The 23,148-nt window shown below is 36.8% G+C and overlaps 2 protein-coding genes and 1 pseudogene across 2 annotated transcripts; all 3 read left to right on the forward strand.

Annotated features, from left to right (window-relative positions):
- Positions 1–429: 429 nt before the first annotated feature.
- LOC125188115 (uncharacterized) lies at positions 430–1,068 on the forward strand. Its single transcript, XM_048084861.2, has one exon. The coding sequence runs from the start codon at positions 430–432 to the stop codon at positions 1,066–1,068; it is 639 nt and encodes a 212-aa protein (XP_047940818.2).
- A 5,039-nt stretch (positions 1,069–6,107) lies between these two features.
- Positions 6,108–9,589, forward strand: LOC125188125 (cysteine-rich receptor-like protein kinase 26). The gene is made up of 7 exons (XM_048084872.2): positions 6,108–6,947; positions 7,860–7,994; positions 8,079–8,194; positions 8,289–8,499; positions 8,578–8,815; positions 8,880–9,033; positions 9,115–9,589. The coding sequence occupies exons 1-7, from the start codon at positions 6,128–6,130 to the stop codon at positions 9,427–9,429; spliced, it is 1,989 nt and encodes a 662-aa protein (XP_047940829.2). The 5' UTR covers positions 6,108–6,127; the 3' UTR covers positions 9,430–9,589.
- Positions 9,590–14,976: 5,387 nt separating this feature from the next.
- Positions 14,977–22,548, forward strand: LOC125188134 (cysteine-rich receptor-like protein kinase 44; annotated as a pseudogene).
- Positions 22,549–23,148: the final 600 nt, after the last annotated feature.

Here is a 23,148-nt window from a genome sequence, read left to right on the forward strand (position 1 = left end):
TTGGGATCCGGTTCAATAAGTGAGAAGCTGAGGTGCATGCATATTGGTTTGCTGTGTGTTCAAGAAAATGCAGGGGAGCGACCGACCATGGCGTCGGTTATGAACATGCTGAGAGCATCCACAATGGGTGCCCGATCTTATGCCCGATCGTCCGAGATCGGGCTAGGGCATCGTCGGGCGCGCCCGACGACGACCAACCGTTCGGTCGCGACCGATCTCTCGTCCGATCAATCGGGCGTGAGATTGGGCATCCATAGCAGCGTTGCGCCCGATGACGCGGACGCTCGACCGACTCGTGTTTTTTTTTATTAATATACCTTAATTTCGCTCATTTTTCACACAACTCTCACACATCTCTCAAATCTCTCTTTCACTCACTTTTCCAAAATGTTTCCCGGGAAAGATATGGGTCGGGCTATGGAACACGCAATGTTTGCTTTCAGGAACCAGATTCTCGCAGGTATTCGTGCAATACAAGAGCAAGAGCAGGTCGAACAGCAGGTCCCGAGGCCCATTCACCACCGGACATCCGTCCGTCGAGAGCATGGCCTAGCTCATCAATGTCTCTTCGAGGACTACTTCGCCGATGAGCCCCAGTGGGGACCTTCGGTTATTCTCCGACGGTTTAGGATGCAGCTAGAACTATTTCTCCAGATTGTTCACGCGATGGAGGCGCGCGATGAGTACTTCCAGCAGCGGGAAGATGCGGCCCACAGAAGGGGTCTATCCCCGCTCATGAAGTGCAAGGTTGCGCTTTTTCAGTTCAACGAGTATCTTCACGTCAGGGATACAATTGGCCGGGAGTGTATGGTAAAATTTTGTGAGGGTGTTGTTGACGCCTTCGGCGCCACATATTTGCGTCGGCTGAATACCGAAGATTGCCAGTTCCTGATGGGGATGCAAGATAGGGTGTACGACTTTCCTGGAATGTTAGGGAGTATTGATTGTATGCACTGGGAGTGGAAGAATTGTCCGGCAGCGTGGAGAGACCAATTCACCAGTGGGTATAATGATACCCACCCGACGATGATCCTTGAAGGCATCGTTGACCACCGTCTTTGGATTTAGAATGCTCACTTTGGCGTGGCGGGGTCAAACAACAACATCAATGTGCTGAACTCGTCGAGTCTCTTCACTGAGCAATGTAACGGCATTTACCCGAGATGACCAGTTTTCTTGAAGACGATCTCCTACCCATTTGATGCGAAGAGAGAGTTTTTAGCATTGCGGCAAGAAGCTGCACAGAAGGACGTGGAACGAGGATTCAATGTGCTTTAAGCGCGTTGGACAATAGTGAAAGGCCCAGCTTGTTCCTGGTACAGGCATCATATCGCCAATGTCATGTACGCGTGCATCATCTTGCACAACATGATTATTTACGATGAAGGTCGAACATCTAGCGATTGGTCCGACGATGAAGTCGGTCCGAGCGCAGGTCATGCAACCCCGCCGGTCATTCGGCGTTTACCCTAGGAGTCAGCGAGAGATTACAAGCTCAGGAGAGCATGCGCAACCAACAAGCCTCTGAACAAGGCTTCTCTTCTGACCGTCTTCCAGCTTGAATCCAATCCGAAGTGAAGAAAAAACCAGCCATCATATGACAAGTAGGCAATGATGCAAATAGAGCAGAGATATTATCATAAATGATCAATCCAGCTCGAACCATAATAAGACCATCTTCAACTCATGAACAACATGATTAAAGAAGTTTGGACACGTAGTGATCGTTCAAATTATACCTCTTTTTAAGTATTTTCGTAGTATTTTTTTTTAAATTAAGTAATGTATGTTTTTTGCTAGTTCTTTAATTTGAAGTCTAATTTTGCTATTTATAATTGATAAACATAAAAAACATAAAATTAAAATTGAAATAAAAAATGGATAATAGATAGAGCACCCACTAGGATTAAACCATTGCAGAAAGATATGGCATGCCGATATGGCAACCACTATGACTCTCATTAGGGCTTTCACTAGGGCATCCATTGTGGATATTCTGAGGAGCGCATCCATAAGCCTTGTTGCGCCTTCTGATCTCTGGTTGGATAAGTATCCCAATTATTTGAGATTAAATTAACGCGGTCTGTGGGATAAAATTAATCAATAAAATCTAGTTAAATCGGTTAATGAACAGGTCCAATCCATGGTGCAACTTTTGGAATGGGGTCTTCTTCAATAACGTTGGTATTTGGGTTTTGGACAAATCGAATCGAACCAAACCCAACTGAAAATAAAAATTTTGTGAAAATGGAATCCAAACCAAATCAAATTACATGATAAATCGAAATCAGAACAATAAAACTGATCCGAATCGAAAACTGGAATCCAAACTAAAAAGAAAAACTGAAATTGCACAATTATGTCTGAAAAAACACGAATAAAGTTTGTTTTTAGGTATAATATAAAAAAGATATTAGGTTTATACATCCAAACCAAGTTAAAAAACTAAAAAATTGACGAAAGTATAAACCGAACCAGAAAAAAAAAACGAACTGAAACAAAAAAACGGAAAAAAAAACCAAACTGAATTTTAAGTTTCGATTTGCTTCAAATTGAATATATATGGTTTACAGTTGTTTTGCCCACCTCTATCGTTGAAAACTGAATTTACTCCAAAAAAAAAATAGAAATAATTGAAATTCCTAAATTAACCATGCACATTGTTAAAAGTCAACGATAATGCTATTTATATCAGAATCGTTGAAAATTAACCTCGGAGTAATGGCGCTTGCATAAATTAATAAAATTGTCCACTACAAGCATGTATGCCATGTACTACAAATTTTTTAACAACTAATCAGTATGGTTAAATCACCGACAGTACTATTCGTATCCACGAACTTATCTCTATGACATTTATAAATAAGTATAAGCTGACTTTGGAGTTTAATTACGCCGCACCACGAGATTGAATTATTAAGGAATCGCATTTCATGTGACAAATTAATACCAACAGCTGTTAAATCGCATATATCCGCCGCAGTCTAAGTGTTTACCAGACTTCTTGAGAAACAGATAGATGAGACCAAATTGTAGTTACTGCTCCATCCGTCCCTGAAAATTTGTTATTTATTTTCATTTTCGTCCGTCCCAAAAAATTTATCACCTTTTTGTTTTTCCATTTTTGGTAGTGGACCCCATATTCTACCAACTCATTCTCACTCATATTTTTATTATAAAATTAATATATATATATATATATATATAAGTAGGACCTTAATGCCACTAACTTTTTCAATCCACTTTCTACTACATTTCTTAAAACTCGTGCCGGGTCAAATGGTGACAAATTATGGAGGACGGAGGGAGTAATATTTTTGTTATGACATTTCCTTAGGTCTCTATTTCATGGCTTCTTCCTTTAAAAATTCACTTCAATCTTATTCATTTAGTCCATAGCTCCATGCCCAAAATCCAATCCAGTCTTATTCATTCAGTCCACAGCCCTAAGTCATAGTTGGGATGGGTAAAAAAAATATACCAAAATATCAGTCTTAGCATACGGGAAAAAAGCCATAAAATACCGAATTTCCGATATACTAGGATTTTTGGGACAATACAATATCTTACCGGCACTATGAATTTTCATATAGTGCGGTATGCGGAAATTCAGAGACGACTATAATAATCGTTGGCTAGATGAAATCGAGAGCGAGCAGCAGCCATTGGTAGCTAACATTACGAACTTTGGCCGAATTCTGGATTTTCCACAAACTTAAAACTTGGTCGGAAATATATGAACTTTGTTGTTGTTGCCAATTTTTCATGATTCCCAATAAAAAATAAGACAATTGGTAGCTAATATTACAAAATTTAGTAAAATTGAATTTTTTCATGAACTTTAACCTTGACCGTAAATATTACTCTCTTTATAGCAAAAGTGAATTAAATGAAGAGAGAATAAAGTAAGAAAGAAAAATATAGAGAAAAGAAGAGAGAAGAAATATATTGTTTTTTACCCAAAAAAAATAAAAAAAATACTAAACATCATTTTCAGTGTAAGATTAAAAAGTTACACATGCAATCCGCCATTAATTGACACCATTTGACTCTGTCACGAATTTTAAGAAATGTAATGAAAAAAATTAGTGGAACGTGAGTTCTATTTTTATATACTACCTCCGTCCCCCAAATATTGACTCACTTTGACTCGGCACGGGTTTTAAGAAATGTAATGAAAAATGAGTTGAAAAAGTTGGTGGGATGTGAGTCCTATTTTTAAAGTATTTGTTTTATAATAAAATGTGAGTATGAATGAGTTAGTGGAATATGATACCTATACCAAAAATGGTAAAAAGTGAAGTGTGTCAAACTTTCAGGGACATAGGTAATATTAATTCTATAATAAAATGTGAGTAGAATGAGTTAGTGGAATGTGAGTCCATTATCAAAAGTAGTACTCCCTCCCAGTGGCGTATACACGCTGGAACAAGGGGGTACAATGTAACCCCGAAATTTTATGTATTAATATATTATTGGGATATTGGCATCTAATATCACGAAACTTTCAAAAAGTTGGGTTTTTCCCACAAACTTTAAAATTGGCAAATAATATCACGAACTTTACCTAGGATTTGTTTTTTCCCACGAATGAAAAATTTCATGTTATTTTAATATATTGAAGAACAATTTTTGAGGGTGTGCTTCAAGAAAAACTATCTTCAAATATTGAAAAACTTGAAACTTTCGAAATTGTTGTCGAGAAATTACGAAAAAAAATCGGTATCATAGTATTATTTGTGGAAATTTTTTCATTCGTGGGAAAAAACAAACACGTGGTAAAGTTCGTGATATTATTTGCCAATTTTAAAGTTCGTGGGAAAAATCCAACTTTTTGAAAGTTTCGTGATATTAGATGCCAATATTCCTATATTATTTAGTCCTATTATAACAAAATCCATCGGTGGCCTAGTGGTAAGTTGGGTCTTCCTTCAAGCCAGAGGTCTGAGTTCAAAACCTCTGAGCACATAATTCAATTTTACGTGAACTTTCTCTTCTCCAAATTAACTTTGTTTTAATCTATATCACCTTTAATAAATTTTATTTTGTTCTCATTACATATTAAAGTTTCATTAATTTCATTAATTATTTTGTTTTTAACAAATACATTTATTAGTTTAACCACTGACTTGCTCTTTTATAAGTTAATTTTGTATTCTTTCATATTCAATTTTCATTAACTATTTTTAATAGATACTAAGGCTAATATAAAGTATATTTTTTTTTTCGTTTAAAAAAAACTCCATATTTATTAAACTAACCTTCTCATTATATTCATATTTATATTATATATTGCTAATTAGCAAAACATGGATATTTGTATTTCAAATGTATAATTTACGTGATACTATAAAATACTTTATTTTTATTTAAAATGAAGTTTTTTGAAATAAAAAAATAACGATAAAGATTTTAATTAAAAAGATAAAATAATTGTAAAAACGTAACAACGAAAACAAAAAAAAAATTAGAAACATTTTGAAATTTTAAGTCGTAATTATTTTTTGCAACCCCAAATCGAAAATCCTGGATACACCACTGCAATATTTGACCCGACACGAGTTTTAAGAAATGTAATAGAAAGTGGGTTGAAAAAGTTGGGGATATTTGGGTCCTACTTTTATATACTCTCTCGTCCCATTAAATATGCAACATTTGAGAATCGACATGAGTTTTTATTTAATGTTGTTTTGTGAGTTAATGAAGAGAGGTAAAATAAGAGAGGTGAAAAAGTAGAGGTAGAGATGTTTCCATTTTAGGAAACGTTTCATTTTCAATGGGACAAACTAAAAAGAAAAATGTTTCATTTCTAATAGGACAGAAGGAGTAATTGTATTATAATAAAATGTGAGTGTGAATGAGTCTGAAAATAGTAAAGTGAAAGGTGACAAATTTTTAGGGAATGATGAAAAAGGAAATAAGTGACAAATTTTCAAGGATGGGGGAGTAAAAAGTAAGGGTCTCAATTAATTGGGGACGAACGAAAAAGAAAATTGGTGCTAATTAATGGGGGGAACGAGGGAGAAGTATAATAAAACAAAATCATTTGAGAGAGAAGCATGTGGTAGGAATAAACGAGATGGTTATAAGTGGTGTATGAGCAGAACAACTGTATTCCAATCCAAGTATGATTTATCAAAGATTTTTTGTGGGGTTGTTGGTGTTGTTGATCCAGGCAAATCTAATAGCCTTGGGCCAACCTAATTGCGGCAATTACACCAGCGACAGCGCATACAGAGCTAATCTCAACGCCACTCTCTCTTCTCTCTCAACAAACATCGGCAACGATGGCTTCTACAACGCCTCAACCGGGAAGGGACCCGACAGAGCCAACGCCGTCGTCCTATGCAAGGGCGACCTCCAACTCAACGAGTGCCGCGAATGCGTGAAAGAAGCCGGAGCCGCTGTCATGGAATCGTGTCCGGTTGCGAAGCAGAACATATACTTGGGTGAATTATGCACTTTGCGGTACTCGAACGAATCCTTCCGCGGGACTCTGGCGACTCTTCCCAGATACTTCGTCTATAGTGACGAGAACGTGACGAGTCCAGAGCAGTTTAAGAAGGATCTGAGGAACCTGCTCGATGATCTTCGGGGACGAGCCGCTGGGGGCTCGTCCACGAGGAAGGTGGCTGCTGGGAACGCAACTGCACCCGATTTCCAAACTATTTTTGGATTAGTTCAGTGCACGCCGGATTTGTCAACCGAGGATTGTACTAGTTGTTTAATTGGTGCCATTTTATATATACCGCTATGCTGTGAGGAGAGTATGCCCACCGGGGGTGCAATCTACGTGCCCAGTTGCAATATTCGTTACAAGACCATTCCATTTTTCAATACAACTAGACTTCAGGAGCTAGAGTTTGTCCCTCCACCTCCGTCCCCTCCTCCTATTCTTGAGCCGCCGCCTCCTATTCTTGAGCCGCCTCCACAGTTATCGCCGCCAGGTAGTTATAACTGTCTACCTTCTGTTATAAATTGTTAGTATGCCTTGAATCTGTATAGAATTAGTTTTCCTAATTGGGATATGATTATGTTTCCTAGGCCCAGTCTGTCTCATGTGTGCCTATTTATATGGGAGTAGAACACATAATCTGTGATCTGAAATCAAATTAGATCCAATCTGTAGCCACAATCTGAAAACACTCTGAATAATATCTGTTCTTCGTTTCTGCCTGTGGACGTAGCCAACACAATGTTGGTGAACCACGTAAATTTTTACGTTTTGTTTTCGCCTTTTCGGTGTTGTTCAGCTGACATGAATTTGGACTTGTTCATGGTTACGTAAGGCAACTCGTATCGCTACAAAAAATAGGTGGTTTACCGATGGAATGACCGTAGCCGTCGCTAAAAAGAAATTACCAAAATTTCAGTCGGTTTACCGATAGAAAAATAGGAATCACCCACAAAAATTTACGTCGGTACAATTGTTGTTTTTGTGGGTTTATGATAGACTAGTAATTTCAAAAATTTTACCGCTCATTGTTTGATATTGTTATTTATTATGCTAGTAGTTTTTTAGGATCTGAATTCTCGTGATTGGATTTATAAATCAGATTTGATCTCAATTCTTGTATTTTGGTTTATAAATTTTTTTGTCTGAATTCTCATGTTTGGATTATAGATCAAATGAGCTCTATTAAGTTTGGCCTGAATTCTTGAGTTTGGGTTTAGATCAAATGAGCTCTGTGAAATCTTGCGTGTGGCATATAACATTTATTATTATATGATATTATGATTATACTATTTTGAAGTCATTTGTTGATTTGGTGAGTCTGTATATGTTTAATTTTTATATAGATGGAATTACCATCTCGGGCCAATGGAATCAAGACATTATTTTTCTTGGTTTTTTGTAGGAAAGAAAAATGGAAGCACGACTCAAACTATTGTCATAGTAATAGTTGTCGTTGTTGCGTGCTTGATAGTGGCTTTATCAGCTATCATCTTTCTGAGAATGAGAAAGAAACATAAACCAACGAAAATTCATCAAAGTAAGTTGCTCAACATTGTTACACACTACATGCTTTAATTCTCAGTACGTTGGGACTCAAATGTTTGTTCATAATTTCTTAAAGGCGACATTAGCACAGTCGAGTCTGTGCAGTATACTTTCAGCACAATCAAAGCAGCAACAAATGATTTCTCTAATCATAATAAGTTGGGTCAAGGCGGATTTGGGGCTGTTTACAAGGTAGATATTCTCCATATAAATAGATCACAGCAAGGGTGATTGTGTAACAAATTCAAAATATAAAGACAATTATTTTGTCGTGTCATAATTTCAGGGGGAACTACCAAATGGTCAAAAAATTGCAGTGAAAAGATTATCTAGGAATTCCGGGCAGGGCGATATCGAATTCAAGAATGAGGTTCTCTTATTGGCTAAGCTTCAACACAGGAATCTGGTTAGACTAATGGGTTTCGCCTTAGAAGGAATGGAGAAGCTGCTAGTATATGAATTTGTTCAAAATGCAAGTTTGGATAAATTCATATTCGGTAACATTTAGCCTTAATCTACTTACCTAATGACATAAGAACATAAGCTAATTAACACATTTTCATTTGGACATTTAGACTCCGTTAGGCGTTCATATTTGGATTGGGATGCACGTTACAAGATCATAGGGGGTATTGCAAGGGGAATCCTCTACTTGCACGAAGATTCTCGTCTCAAAATCATTCACCGTGATTTAAAAGTGAGTAATATACTTCTAGACAGTGAGATGAGACCAAAGATTGCTGACTTTGGTATGGCGAGATTGTTCGGACAAGATGAAACGCATGCAAATACAAGACGAATTGCGGGAACATAGTAAGTTAGACAATTTAAACACTTTTATTGAGTTTTAAGAATATTAAAATCTGTAAAACTGCAGCGGATATATGCCACCAGAGTACCTTAGACATGGCCAGTTCTCAATCAAGTCCGACGTCTACAGCTTTGGAGTACTAGTCATTGAAATCATCAGCGGCCATAGAAATTATGGTTTTCAAAGCGAGGATGGCACCCTAGGGGACCTTATGAGCTTCGTAAGTACTACAAAGCAAATAACATTGTTAATGTCCACTTAATTATAATTAGTGGTTGAAAATGGGAAAATTTATGTGCAGGCATGGAAATGTTGGCAAGAAGGAAGAGGTGAAGAAGTGGTGGAGCCATTTTTGAGAAATGGTTCGGGTTCGACAAATGAAATGCTGAGATGCATCCATATTGGTTTGCTGTGTGTTCAGGAAAATGCAGCGGATCGACCAACCATGGCTTCTGTGATGCTTATGTTGAGTAGCTTCTCCATGACCCTAAATATACCTTTGGAGCCTGCATTTTATTCTAACGGTGGTGGTGGTGGTGGTGGTGGTGGTTGTGAGGTTTTGAGGATTGGTTCCTCAAGAAATCAAGCTTCCATTACTGACTTACAACCACGCTGAGTCCCCTAAAAAACTGTGTTTTTATTCTATTTTTCTTCTTCACTAGTTGCAATGTTAGTTTATTTATTCACATATTTTCTACTCCTTCGCCCCCTATACGTGTCTCACTTTGATCCGATTTGAGTTTAAAAATATAAAGAAAATTGGGTTGAAAAAGTTAGTGAAATGTGTATAAAATGAGTTAGTATAATGTGGGGTCCGGGTCAAAAATTGGGACACATAATGAGGGATGGAGGAGTACATTTTATTTGTCTTTTAAATTTTTTTCTCTATTTAATGTATTTGAGTTAATTTTAGAATTAGTTTCTCAACAATAGTGTTCGCACCTTTTTGTCATTGAAATAGGAAAAATCATGTTTCACGAACTTGAACGTCAAAAATCACGTTTGAAGTGTCTCGTAGGATTATTTTTCCCTTGAAGTCATGAAGAGTGTATGAATAATTTAATTCAGTGCTTTATTTTATAGAGTTAATAAATGTCAATTTTATCATCATTGCATTGTTCAATTATTATCTATACATATATAAAAGGCGAGTTTTGGCCATTATTTTAAATGTTTATAAGTTTGGGTAACATCTTGAAAATTTAGGAATTTTGGGTGATGGATGTAAAAGGTTTCGTAACGTTTTAATAAAATCACATAATAACTCCCTAAAGTAAATGCCATTTATAAAATAGTGTAGGCATATATAGCTACCGATAGTGTGCGGAAAATATTAAAATTAATGACTTTTGAAATCTATGGCCAAATAATGTAACCACATATGTAACGGCCGATGATGGTGTGATTATGGTATAGCTATGTCATTAAATTTAATGATTTATGAGGAGTTTTCAACTTATGCGTTTTTTAACATTTCAAACCTACGACTAAATGTATCCATTGATTAAATCATAAATTAATATTCATTTTAATTATTATTGATTACCTAGAAAATGCATTTTTGTTTCTACAATGTACAGTGAAATTTAAAAGGTTTTAGAAATTATTGGTAGCCTTTAGTTTTTGTCTATAAATACATGTTTTTTCGTTGTAGAATTATCTTTTCAGTGCAAACATTAAATAAATTTTAAAATTGCTTCCTCAAGGGATTCAACTTCAGCAGTCGACGACGGGAGCTCTTTTGCAACGTTTAATGGAGTCGGAGGCGATGGAGATATAGTCTTGTAAAAGGCAAAGAGCTGAAGATGCGAGTCGGAGGCTATGGAGATAGGGTCGTGTAAGAGAGGTGAAAAGAAAATAGAACTTTTAAATTTTATTTTAAGATCATTCCCTATTTGAGTGTTTTAGTTCATAATTAAGTTTTTTCCTAATGTTATTATTTTTTATTTTTTGTTAATTTTGTTTGAGTACTTTCTATCTTAGCTATGATAGTTATTTTTTCTCGAATAAAGAAATAGCAGAAGCTGACTATCTATAACATTTGGAAGCTAAAATTGTACATTTATCGCCAACTTTATTACTACCATAGGTTTCATGCAAAGAAAACACTCAAACTCAACGAAATGGCGAAAGGAAGCAAAGATGATGAAGAACGTAAAATATCACTTTTTTTTGCGCACGCACATAAATCATCAGTTTGGAGATTAAGGAGGAAAATAAGGTTGAGGTAAAGAGTCAACGATAGTTCCATATGATTTATGCAAAGAAAACACCCTAAGTCAACGAAATGGCGAAAGGGAGCAAAGAAGATGAAGAACATAAAATATCACATTCTTTATGCGCACGTACATAAATCATCAAATTGGAAACTAAAGAGGAAAATAAGGCTGAGATACAGAGTCAACGATAGTTTAGGCCTTTTGGGTATAAATAAGTAGGGGAAAAGTTACAACACACTAATGATGGTGAGTGTTTTGTTGAGTTTTTGTTTTACTTTTTAATTTTCTTTATTTTATTAGATTTATATACTCTTGGTATATATTTATATTTTTTTAATCTTATGTAATGATATTATCACTTATTTTATTTTATTTATTCATGCTATCAAAATAAGAGTAAAAAATATTCTAAGTCGTGCATAGCGCGTGGGTTAATACTAGTTTAATTTAAATACTTAGTCCTTATAACATATACCCCAACTTCCTCGTTGTGAAATCAGGCCAAAAATATTTGTTCGGGTTTGTTCTTGCTCTATTTTAACTAGAAATCAAAATGATAAGAGGGATTTATATTTAGGGCTCAAACTTACTTAACTTTTATTTATATTCTTATATACATTCACACTGAAAATCATAGTTTTTCTCTAAATTTTCTCATTTTATTATATATAGACTATAGTAGTTTATCTTAAAATTTCTTGTCATAATGATTTTTCATATATAGGCCCTAGCATCAACAGGATGCTTCTTAATAAACACTCCAATCTTATTCATTCCACGCCCAAGTCTATATACACTCAGGTCAATTTATTCTATAATTTTTAATTTTTTTCCATAATTAATTTCCTTGGTCTCTTGCTATTTCATGGCATCTTCCTTCCTTTGTCAAAATACTCTCCGGTCTTAGTCATTCAGTCCGCGCGCTAATCATGGTTGTCTTACACTTTCATTATACTTTATGTAATTATTACTCCTTATAATCTGTTTTAAACAACCAATGCAACTCACAAGTCACAATTTGTTTTCTACGGGCATGTTCAGTGTTTATGTAATTATTACTCCTTAGAATTGAGGAGGTTTGGCCCACCAAATGTGAGTTCACTTACATTGTTCGGTGTTTATTAAATGACAAAAACACCCTTTACCTTAATAATGGAGTAGTACTAATTTAATCTTAATCATGGAAAGACAAAAACACCCTTTATAACTTTTTTCATAAACCAATGAGAGAGAGGGGGGAAAGTCGGAAATGAAAAATGAAAGGGGTAATGAAGGAAAAGTAATTTCATTTCTGGGTGCTTCCCTATGCAGTTTCAAATATCATCAGATTTAATTTCAACCCAAAACCAAGTGGAACAGTGTGGGCCTATAATTGTAAAAACACTTGAAGTTTATGTATTCGTATTGTGTTTTTGTATCATGTCAACATTGTTTTCGAAGGAATTTTTAGTTTAAATTATTTAGAGATTCCACCAGCGTATGATCAAAATTTCAGCTCAAAAATATGTCAATAAATCATTTCGATCAAATATGGAAAAAACACAAAAAAGAAAAGTTGAGATAAACACGTGGCATGATAAATATTTGTAACATCACTTTCACATCAAAGCATATAGTTAGGACACAGTCCATATTTAAACAGAAAGTCCACCTCATTTGTTTAGTTCCTAAACTTTGATTTTTTTTCTTTTTGATCTTACTTCGCTCGCAAAAATAACCATTTTACAATAAAATAATAACATTCAACTAGACCTGTGAGGACGTGTGAGGACTGGTATATATAGATAATCTCTAATTGTATCTCTGATTAATGTTTGTTCAAGCCAGATTTTATGCAACGGATTGTGAAGAAAGAAATCAGGCGATATAAATCTCTTGAGGAGAATTTGGGCTTCCCATAAGTAGGCTAATAGATTGGGCTAGAAAATGTTTCAATTCCCTCGTGTAAGCTGATAGGCCCAAAGTGAAAATTTAATGTATTTCTCTTTTTTTTCTTTTTTTCTTTTTTTTAATCTTCAATAAAAACATATCTCATTCTTTTGCATCTTTCTCGTCAGTCGCGTAATCCGGAAAATAAAAAGTGGTTACCCAAATAAAGATCAGACTAAAAAAATTCATATCCCTTGGTATTTCGGAAATCTTTATCGTCAATCAAATAAAACCTAAAAGAACATAAGCTCTTAGATAAAACTAATCCATAAATTGTCAATACAAAACAAGATGATATTTGGCTAAAAGTTCGACCTTCTTCCAAGAACAATTTTCTTTTTTTAAAAAGAAGAAAAATCGTCGCGTCACATTTTAGGACTCATCATCTTTCATCTTATTTCTCTAACCTTTTATTTATATGCTTTAATTAATTCCAATCACACTAAAAATCATCGTTTTTCTTTAAATTTTCTCATTTTATTTTATATGTAGTCTATTTCCAATTTCCTTTTCATAATAAATTTTCATAGCCTACTTGGAGGTTGAATCAACTGACATATGCCAAAATCCACTCCAGTCTCTATTTAATAGCCAACTTTTAATTAGGGATTAGATGTAATACCATGATAAATTATAAGCAGATATTTTTAATTGTTTGATATCATATTTAAGCTTAACTCAAAGTCCAATATAAGACAAAGACCCTACCCAATCTTGCCATAATTAAAACTTTAACCATGTTTATGTAATCCACTAATTTGTCAAGTTAAGCCACTATTATTTAATACTACTATACAAATTTTGATATTTTCTTTTCTATCAAACTATTACGAAAAAAATCTTATCTCTTCGTATCTTAACATGAAGCCCGTATTTCTTTTCTTGTTTTACATATCTTCTCATCTCACACCTTTCTTATCAAACGGGTCCCTATTATATGGTACTCCACTACTCCTTTTGCTAGGACATTTCTTGGCTTCTTCCTTGGAATGAGATCCCCTGCTGTGGCAAAATGTCACAGCAGGGGGTGCTCCCCCTGCTGTGGTGAATCAAACCCTTCATTTGTAAAATGAAAAAAAATATTATAAGTATATGAAATTAATTAATGGTGAAGATCACCACAACACCCCCTGCTGTGACATTTTGCACAGTAGGGAATCCCATTCCTTCTTCCTTCCTTGGTTAGAATCCACTCTAGTCTCGTTCATTCAGTTCTCACGCCCAAGTCATGGTCGTCTATTACACTTTCAGAGCATCCACAATAGCGGCTAGCCCACCGGCTAGCCGATTCGCGTCGCTAGCCGGTCGGCTAGCCAAACTATTGGAATCGGCCAGCTGCGAATCGGCGAAAAAATCGGCGTGGGCTAGCCGATTTGAGGGCGTTGGCCGATGCGCTGGCCGCCATTGTGGAGTGCTGATCGGCCAACGCTCATTTTTCGTTTTTTTTGAAAATTTTTGAAAACCTATATATACGCGATTTTAGTTTCATTTTATCCGGTTGCATTTTTTTTTGTATTTTTTTATGCATTTTTTATTGCATTTTTAATGTACTTTTTTATGAATTTTTTTTAATTACGTAATTTCTAAATGTATTTTTTTATTCAAGGCATACTAACATTTTTTAATGTATTTTTTTCATTAATTAGTGAGGAGTAGAGTGGGGCGGTGGCCGTGTGTGGAAGCCCAAATTTTTTTATTATGATTTTTTTTTATTTTTAGTTAATGTACTTTTTTTTATTTAAATAAAATTAACGAATTTTTCCCGTATATGTGTCATAAATTTAATTCCGTAATTTGTGTTTAATTTCGTAAATGTAGTTGTTTTTGAATTATTTCTATTTGAGTAAAAAATCCTGATGTGGCAGGTGGATTTTTAGTGCTGATGACGTGGCAAAGAGAGAGTGGCTGGCCTATGGTTGATCTATGGCTGACCTATTCTTATTGTGGATGCTCTCACTCCGCTTTCTGTAATTATTATTATACTATTGATCAATGGCAAATACAAGATTTTTCGCATGAGGGTACGAAAAATACTTATAGGACTGACTCGGAACTTCAAAATCTAACCAATTCCTTTTCATTTTTTTAAAAAAAACTAATTACTCACTCTGTCCCTCAGTAATTATCCACTTCGATTTCGGCACAAGTTTTTGGGGTACAATCATGCCCCCTTGCTCCCATGTGGCTCCGCCATTGCTATTGATAATGATTTCAAAGTGAATATAAACACTAAACCAAATAAACAATGTGTGTAATAGTAGCCTGTATTCAGTTAGCATGACTTATCAAAGATTGCTGTCGTCGTCGTTCCTCCTGTTGTTGTGGACTCGTGCCCGGCTCAGAAACAGACAGTCTTCAGGGATGATTTCTGCACTCTGCGATACTCGAATGCTACTGTCTACGGGACTCTGGCGACTAGCCCCGTATACTACTTGATGAATACACAGAACGTGACGAGTCAATGGCAGTTTAGGAAGTCTCAAAGAGCGTTGCTCCATGATCTTCGGGGACGAGTCGCTGCTGGCTCATCTATGAGGAAGGTGGCGGCTGGGAATTCAACTAGACCTGATTCTCAAATGATTTTCGGGTTAGTTCAGTGCTCCCCGGATTTGACATCCGAGGATTGTAATAATTGTTTGGTTGATACTATTTATGTAACAGCCCGGATTTCTAGGGTACAATAACTACAGGGGCTGCTACCAAAGCGGACTTAAAAGCACCAAGAATAAAGCCTAGGGTTTCAATTAAAGAGGTTTGACCAAGGTATTGAACGAACTACTAGGAATTTAGTCAACGATTAAATCGAGAGAAATAAATGAAGGATGAATATTATAACTGTGATAAAAAACAAGGGTTCAACATAATTCCAACGAAAACCACAACAAGTCTCAAACACCGAATTCAAAAGGAATAAGCTCAAAGTAACCAAGTGATGCTAAAGTGTTCAAAGATTCAGCGGAAAAAAGCCAAGAGAAAGTGGAGCCATGTATGAAGACATAACTACACTCGATTGTTCAAAATAACCATCTTAATTAATTAATGTGCTCAACACCCGCCACCGCTCGTCGCCATTCAACCTGCACATAAGGAAAACACATGCAGGGCTGAGTATTTTGAAATACTCAGTGAGCTCGTTGCCAAAACATTTTACAAGTTATGACACCCTTACCATAGTGAACTCGAGGTTTTACACTTTTCAAAATAAATGTTCAACGAGTATCAAATATTTTCATAATTGGCCAATCAAACAATCCCCCATTTTCTCATCAAATTCCACAATCACAGTCATATCCATGGTGCGACGAAAGTGTGGCCACACTTTTCGCCCACGAGACCGGCCGACTAGCAAGGACGGCTCCCGATCCCCACGTGTACACAGCCTAGTAGGGTTTGCGGCCCGTACTCAGACCCGAATTCGTATAACATATCCACAGCCCTAACCCAATGGAGCGAACTCACAAACTAGGCATCAGGCGCACAATATCACAACAAAACAAACATAGGCATGGCATAACAGTTAAACCACCCTTATAACACCAATCAATATTTTTTGCAAGAAGTAAAAGAGTTTAAGAATAAAGCCCACCTCGACTGCTTAGATTTCAAGTAGTTTTGCTTTTCCGTTATCCGGCTTCGCAACCAAAGTTTCACCTTTTAATCACATAGACACATATCACGAATTAGGTTCAACACTACTCTTACTCATGCATGCCTCAATACTTTTCCCTTTTCCCAACGATTTATCTTATCATTACTAATCAATAAAAATCATGTTTATCACACAAGAATATTTAGCCATCAAACACACACTACACAAACACAACACACACACACACGCCACGCATACACACACACGCCAAACACATACACACCACACACATGTAACATATTCCCACATCCCTTTTATCCCACTTTCACTCAACCAAGATGCATGAGGGTTCAAGAAGACCGATTAATCGGTTAGAAAGAAGAGGAGTCGAGTAGAAACGAAGAAGATGAATATAAAATACCTTATGAGAAAAACGATCGGTAGAAATTAAGCATTAGCCTTGGTTCTTCAAGATTCTTGGATTGAACTTCAGTTCTTCTTCAAAAGATGACAAAAATATTGGAGAATGGAAGAAAAATTGGAGAGAGTGGGAGAGAGGAGAGGGGCGAAATTTATTGGGGCAAGGGTTAGGGGTTCTCTTATTTATAGTGCTCAACAAGATCTTTAGGTAATTAAAATAGAATATTTGGTAAGATTTTATTCTCCATAATTAAATAAATAAATATTGTGAAGTAGGGAAGAAGAATTAACAAAAATAGACTAGGGTATCAAGGCATGTAATTTTCGAAATATATGGCTCCCAATTAGCCAAGATTTTGTTTTGGTATATTTTACGGAGTAGAATAAAATATCACGGAGAAAAATAAAATATTAAATCACCCACTTAGAGATTGGAAATAGGCCTGTAGTATGGTTGATATATAAGGAATGGATTTTTTTTTTATATTAACTAAAATAAGATATGGCAAGATATCTTGAGGTATGGAAAGATTTGGTAGAATATTTAAATTCTAGGTATGGAAGGAAATCAATAAGGGATCAATTAAAAATGAAATAAATTCCTCCTTCCCAAAGCTAGGTGATTTTCGAAAATCACCTTAATATTAATAGGGCTCGATTTTTCCCATTAAGAAATAGGGAAATAAATGGGTTTTGGATTTATTTCGGATAAATATGCCAAGAATTAAATTAAATCCGGAAAAAAATAGAATTCCTTCTCCAAAAGTCCAAAGGTTCGAAAATCTCACTATTTAGGTGGCTAGTATTTATGGAAAATTTTCCCAAATATTCTCACTCACCCTTAAACAAATAATTCACCTCATAATTTAATAAATCACATGCCACTTCACATAGTCAACAAGTTTGACTTTTCAAACTTCCCGGTCAAAGAAACTCATGCAATAAATTCATTTATCAAAATAATTCACATCTCACATCTCCCACGTCATCAATAATAAATTTTAGGGCTCTAAAATTAGGGTTCGGAAATTCGGGATGTTACAATTTCAGAAATACCGCTATGTTGTGATGGGTATAGAGGGGGAAGAGTACTCTGGCCCAGTTGCAATCTTCGTTACGAGACCACTCCGTTTTTCAATGAAACTAGACTTCGGGAGCTAGAGGTTGTTCCTCCGCCTCCACCGTCAGGTAATCGTACTGTCTCCTCCTTCTGTTTAAAACTATGGTTAGATTCAGTTCAGGCGGTTAACCGAGAAGCCGTAACTCGGCGGTTACTGTTCCAAAATTTCCGGAACTGAAATTGTGCCGGAACCGCCGGTTCAGGGTTAATCTAGACCGGAATCGTGAAAAACCATTAAATCGAGCAGAACTTGAAAAAAAAAAACGCCGGAAAATGGTTGTTCGGAACAGTTAAAAATCTCCAGAAACCAGCGGTTCCGAACCAGAACCGTAAATGAGAAACACCCTTGAGGTTCGGTTCCGGTTCAACAATTTCTAAAACTGAAACCGGCGATTCCGAACCGTCCTGAACTATAGGCATCTCTAGACTTCAGGGTGTAAGATGAGCCCTTGCGGGGGAAGGGGCGAAAAAACGATGAATAGATGCAAATTAGTTCAAGAGGTATGACTATTGTCATAACGCAAAAAAAGAGGGAAAGGATAACGAGGCATAGTGAATTGACAACAAACATCTCGGTGGTTGCACCTTCTTTCGGGAAGCCCTTTCTCAAAGCCCATGTCCAAATCTAGCATAAATAGATTCCGTATATTACGAAAAAGCAGTAGTATTTTTTCTATTGATAAAAATTTCCATTACACATTACTAGGTGTAGAGTCCACTATATGTATCATAGATCAATTTAGATAAATTTGTAGTACATGTTTATATGTGGCTAATTTTTATAGTGATTGAACTAGCATCTCGGTCCTCGAAACAATTGAATCAATACAATAGTTTTCTGGGTTTTTTTGCAGGAAAGAAAGATGGTAGCACAACTATTATCATGAGAGCATCCGCAACGCTGCCTCGTTGCGGCCTCGGTCTCGTCTCGACGAGATGAGACGGCATCGAGACAGCGTTGCGGCTCCCGTCTCGTCTCGACGAGACGAGATGTCTCGACGCCCGACGCGTCCCGGCGAGGCAAGCCTCGAGCTGGCGAGACACGCGCCCGGCGCCACGTGGCGCGCGCGGGCTGCTGGCGTGACGCCCACTCGCAGTGGGCGTCGGATTTATGACGTCATAATTCAATTTTTTTTAAAAAAAAATCAGATTTAAAAAAAAATTAAAATTAAAATTAAAAACGGTAATATGACCGTTGAACGGTCATATTTTTTATTTTTTTTTATTTTTTATTTTTTATATATTCTATATATACTCTTCTCCATTCTCCATTTTACACACAAACACACATCTATTCTCTCATCTCTCTTTCTTTCCTCTCCAATCACTTCTATAAAATCATTCATTTATTTTTTTTCTTCTCCCAAATTTAATCAATTATGGATCCATTTGAGCAAATGCGTCGAATAATGAAAGAATCGCTAGAAGAAGATCGACGTAGGGAGGAGGAAGCCGCCGCGCCTCCTAGGCGACGCCGAACATACATCCACCGTAACCAGGAGGAAGCCGCCGCAAGGTTGGAACGTGATTACTTCAGTCCGAATCCGGTGTGGGGAGATATCTACTTCCGTCGCCGTTTCCGTTTTTTGCATATCGCGAATACATTGGCGGCACGAGAAGAGTTCTTCAGAGAAGGGTTCGACGCTGTTGGCCGTCCTAGCCACACGACGCTCCAGAAATGTACTGCGGCGATCCGTCAGCTTGCTAATGGACAAACGGCGGATGCGTTCGACGAATACCTGCACGTCGGAGAATCCAGTGGGCGACTTTGTTTGTTGAACTTCTGCAAAGGCGTGCGGGCAGCCTTCACCGCCAAATTTCTGAAGAAGCCAACCACCGCAGATTGTCAGTTTCTGCTCCGTCTTCACGAACAAGTGCACGGATTCCCCGGGATGCTCGGGAGTGTCGATTACATGCATTGGCAATGGAAGAATTGCCCTGTGGCGTTGAGGGGGTCATACACGAGCGGCCACAAAGGCACCCACCCCACCGTTATACTCGAGGCCGTCGCCGACTACCGGCTATGGATTTGGCATGCATATTTCGGGGTCCCCGGCTCGAACAACGACATCAACGTGCTCAACAACTCCGACCTCTTCGCTGGAGTTCTGAATGGTAAAGCGCTGGCCATCAACTTCGTCGCTAACAATCGCCAGTATAAAATGGGGTACTATCTTGCCGACGACATCTATCCGAAGTGGCCAACCTTCGTGAAGACGTTCAACAGGCCTACGGACGAAAAACAGTCTCTTTTTGCGCAGAAGCAAGAGTCTGCTCGCAAGGATGTGGAGAGAGCATTCGGGGTTCTCCAAGCTCGATGGAACATTATCAAAGCCCCGGCTCGACAGTGGTTTATGGAGAATATGGTCGACATCATGTATACGTGCATAATCTTGCACAACATGATTGTCGCCGACGAAGGACCTAAGGTGGGAAATTGGTTCGACCCTGAAACCCCGGGAAGCTCAACCGCAAGTAGTCCGCCTCGAACGGGAGTGCATCCGTCTTTGCAAGAGCGGTTGTCTATTCGGGTAAGGACACGTGATTCTACCGCCCACGCCCAACTCCAGGAGGATCTAATGGAGCACATTTGGGCAAAATTTGGCAACCGTTAGATGATCGTTACTAGAGAACTCCTTCTTCTGCTTCTTTGCCTCCATTTTTTTTTATTTGAGTTTAAGTGTGCAATTTGTAATTTCTAGTTTTTTAATTATGTCTTTTTTATTTTTTTAGGTATTTAAATTGTAATTTTATTTTATTTATAATGAAGTGTGTTTTTTATTAATTGAATTTGTTGGAATTAAAAATAAAAAATGAAATTGAATGAATAGTTAAGAGATGGAGGGATTCAGGTGCTGTCTCTTAGTTAAGAGATGAGCTGAAAAGTACAGTGGGGCCCATGAATAGTGAAGAGATGAGACGATTAAAAGACGGATAAGAGATAGCGTTGCGGATGCCCTAATTGTGGTTGTAATTATTGTGTGCTTGATAGTGGGCGTATCAGCTATAATCTTTATAAGAAATTAAGAGAAAGTAACCAACATAAATTCCTCAAAGTAAGTCACTCAGCTTTTTTATACACACATGCTTTATAAATTTGTTTTAAGTATTGGACTCAAATGTTTCATCATAATTTATTGAAGCTATCGACGATATTAGCTCAGCCGAATCACTGCAGCATGCTTTCAGCACAATCAAAGCCGCAACCAATGATTTTTCTGATCACAATAAGTTGGGTCAGGGCGAATTTTGAATAGTTTACAATCAAAGTGAGAGTGTTACAAATTCAAATCTAAAGACAAATAATTTTTATATCATAATTTCAGGGGAAATTTCCAAATGGCCAAGAAATTGCCGTGAAAAGATTGTCGAGGGATTCTGGGCAGGGGAATATGGAATTCTCGAATGAAGTTCTCTTATTGGCTAAACTTCAACACAAGAATTTTTAGTTAGACTATTGGGTTTCGCCTTAAAAGGAATGGAGAAGTTGCTAATATATGAATTTGTTCAAAATGCAAGCTTGGATAACTTCATATTCGGTAACATTCACCCTTAATTTACTTGCACACTACACATGACATAATGATATGTGACATATACATATATAGTCTAACTCATTTGCAATGCGACATTCAGACTCAATCAAGCATTCAGAATTAGATTGAGATAGACGCTACAAGATCATAGGAGGTATTGCGAGGGGAATTCTGTACTTACACGAAGATTCTCGTCACAAGATCATTCACCGTGATTTAAAAGCCAGTAATATACTTCTAGACAGTGAGATGAGCCCCAAGATATCCGACTTTGGTATGGCGAGATTGTTTGGACAAGATGAAACGCAGGGAAATACAAGCAGAGTTGTGGGAACATAGTAAGTTACACAACTTAAACAGTTTTATTGAGTTACAAAGAGTACTAAAATCTATAAATTGCAGTGGATATATGCCACTAGAATACCTAATACAAGGCCAAATCTCAATCAAGTCGGATGTCTACAGCTTTGGAGTATTAGTCCTTGAAATCATCAGCGGCCGCAGAAATAATGGTTTTCGAAGCGGGGATGGCAGCGTAGGAGACCTCCTGAGCTAAATATGTATTAAGCATGCAACCTTTTTTGACACCCATTTATGTATACATAATGAGAAATTAATGTCACAGGCATGGAGAAGTTGGCAAGAAAGAAGAGGTGGAGAAGTGGTGGATCCATTTTTGCGGAATGCTTCGGGTTCGACAAATGAGATGCTGAGATGCATCCATATCGGTTTGTTGTGTGTTCAGGAAAATGCATCGGATCGGCCAACCATGGCTTCAGTGGTGCTTATGCTGAGTAGCTTCTCCATGACCCTAAATATACCTTCAGCGCCTGCATTTTATTCTACTGTTGGTTATAACTCGGATCAGTCTCATCGTTCTTTGCCAAATCAAGCCTCCATTACCGACTTACATCCACGCTGATTCCCCCCCGGAAAGTGTGTTTTTATTCTATTTTTCTTCTTTGCCAATAGTAATGCTAGTTTATGATTCACATATTTTGTAGTACGTACAATTTTTTTTGTCTATTAAATTCTTTTTTTTTCTGAGTTTAATATTAGAGTTAAACACTGAAAAATAGGATTTGCACCTTTTAATTTTGAGTAAGAAAATCATTTTTAAAGACCTGGTAATTTAATTTATATTCCCCCCGTTCTAGGCAACTTGAAACATCTCTTTTAAACACAAGATTTAAGAAATTTACGTTTAAAGATTTTGAAGAGTGAATAAAGTAAAAAAAATAATAATAATAAGAGAGAAAAGAGAAGATAAAGAAAAAGAGATAGATAGATTAAATTTTTGACAAAAACAAAAGTAGCAACTTGTGATAACTCAAAATAGATACTCCCTCCATGATGCAATACGTATAGAGAAACTGACTGAACGTAGAAGAAATCAGAGAAACCCTAGTTTCTGTGAAGACGGAAATATTAATATTCAAAATCAACTGCGGCCCAAAAACAAAACAACGCTATTTATAAGCGTCTGGAAACCATAGAAATTCAAAAGGAAATAAAACGCAAA

Source organism: Salvia hispanica, chromosome 2 (genome assembly GCF_029641045.1).
Source record: "Salvia hispanica isolate PSC_SH4W2 chromosome 2, Shi_PSC_v1, whole genome shotgun sequence".
Classification (NCBI taxonomy): Eukaryota; Viridiplantae; Streptophyta; class Magnoliopsida; order Lamiales; family Lamiaceae; genus Salvia; species Salvia hispanica.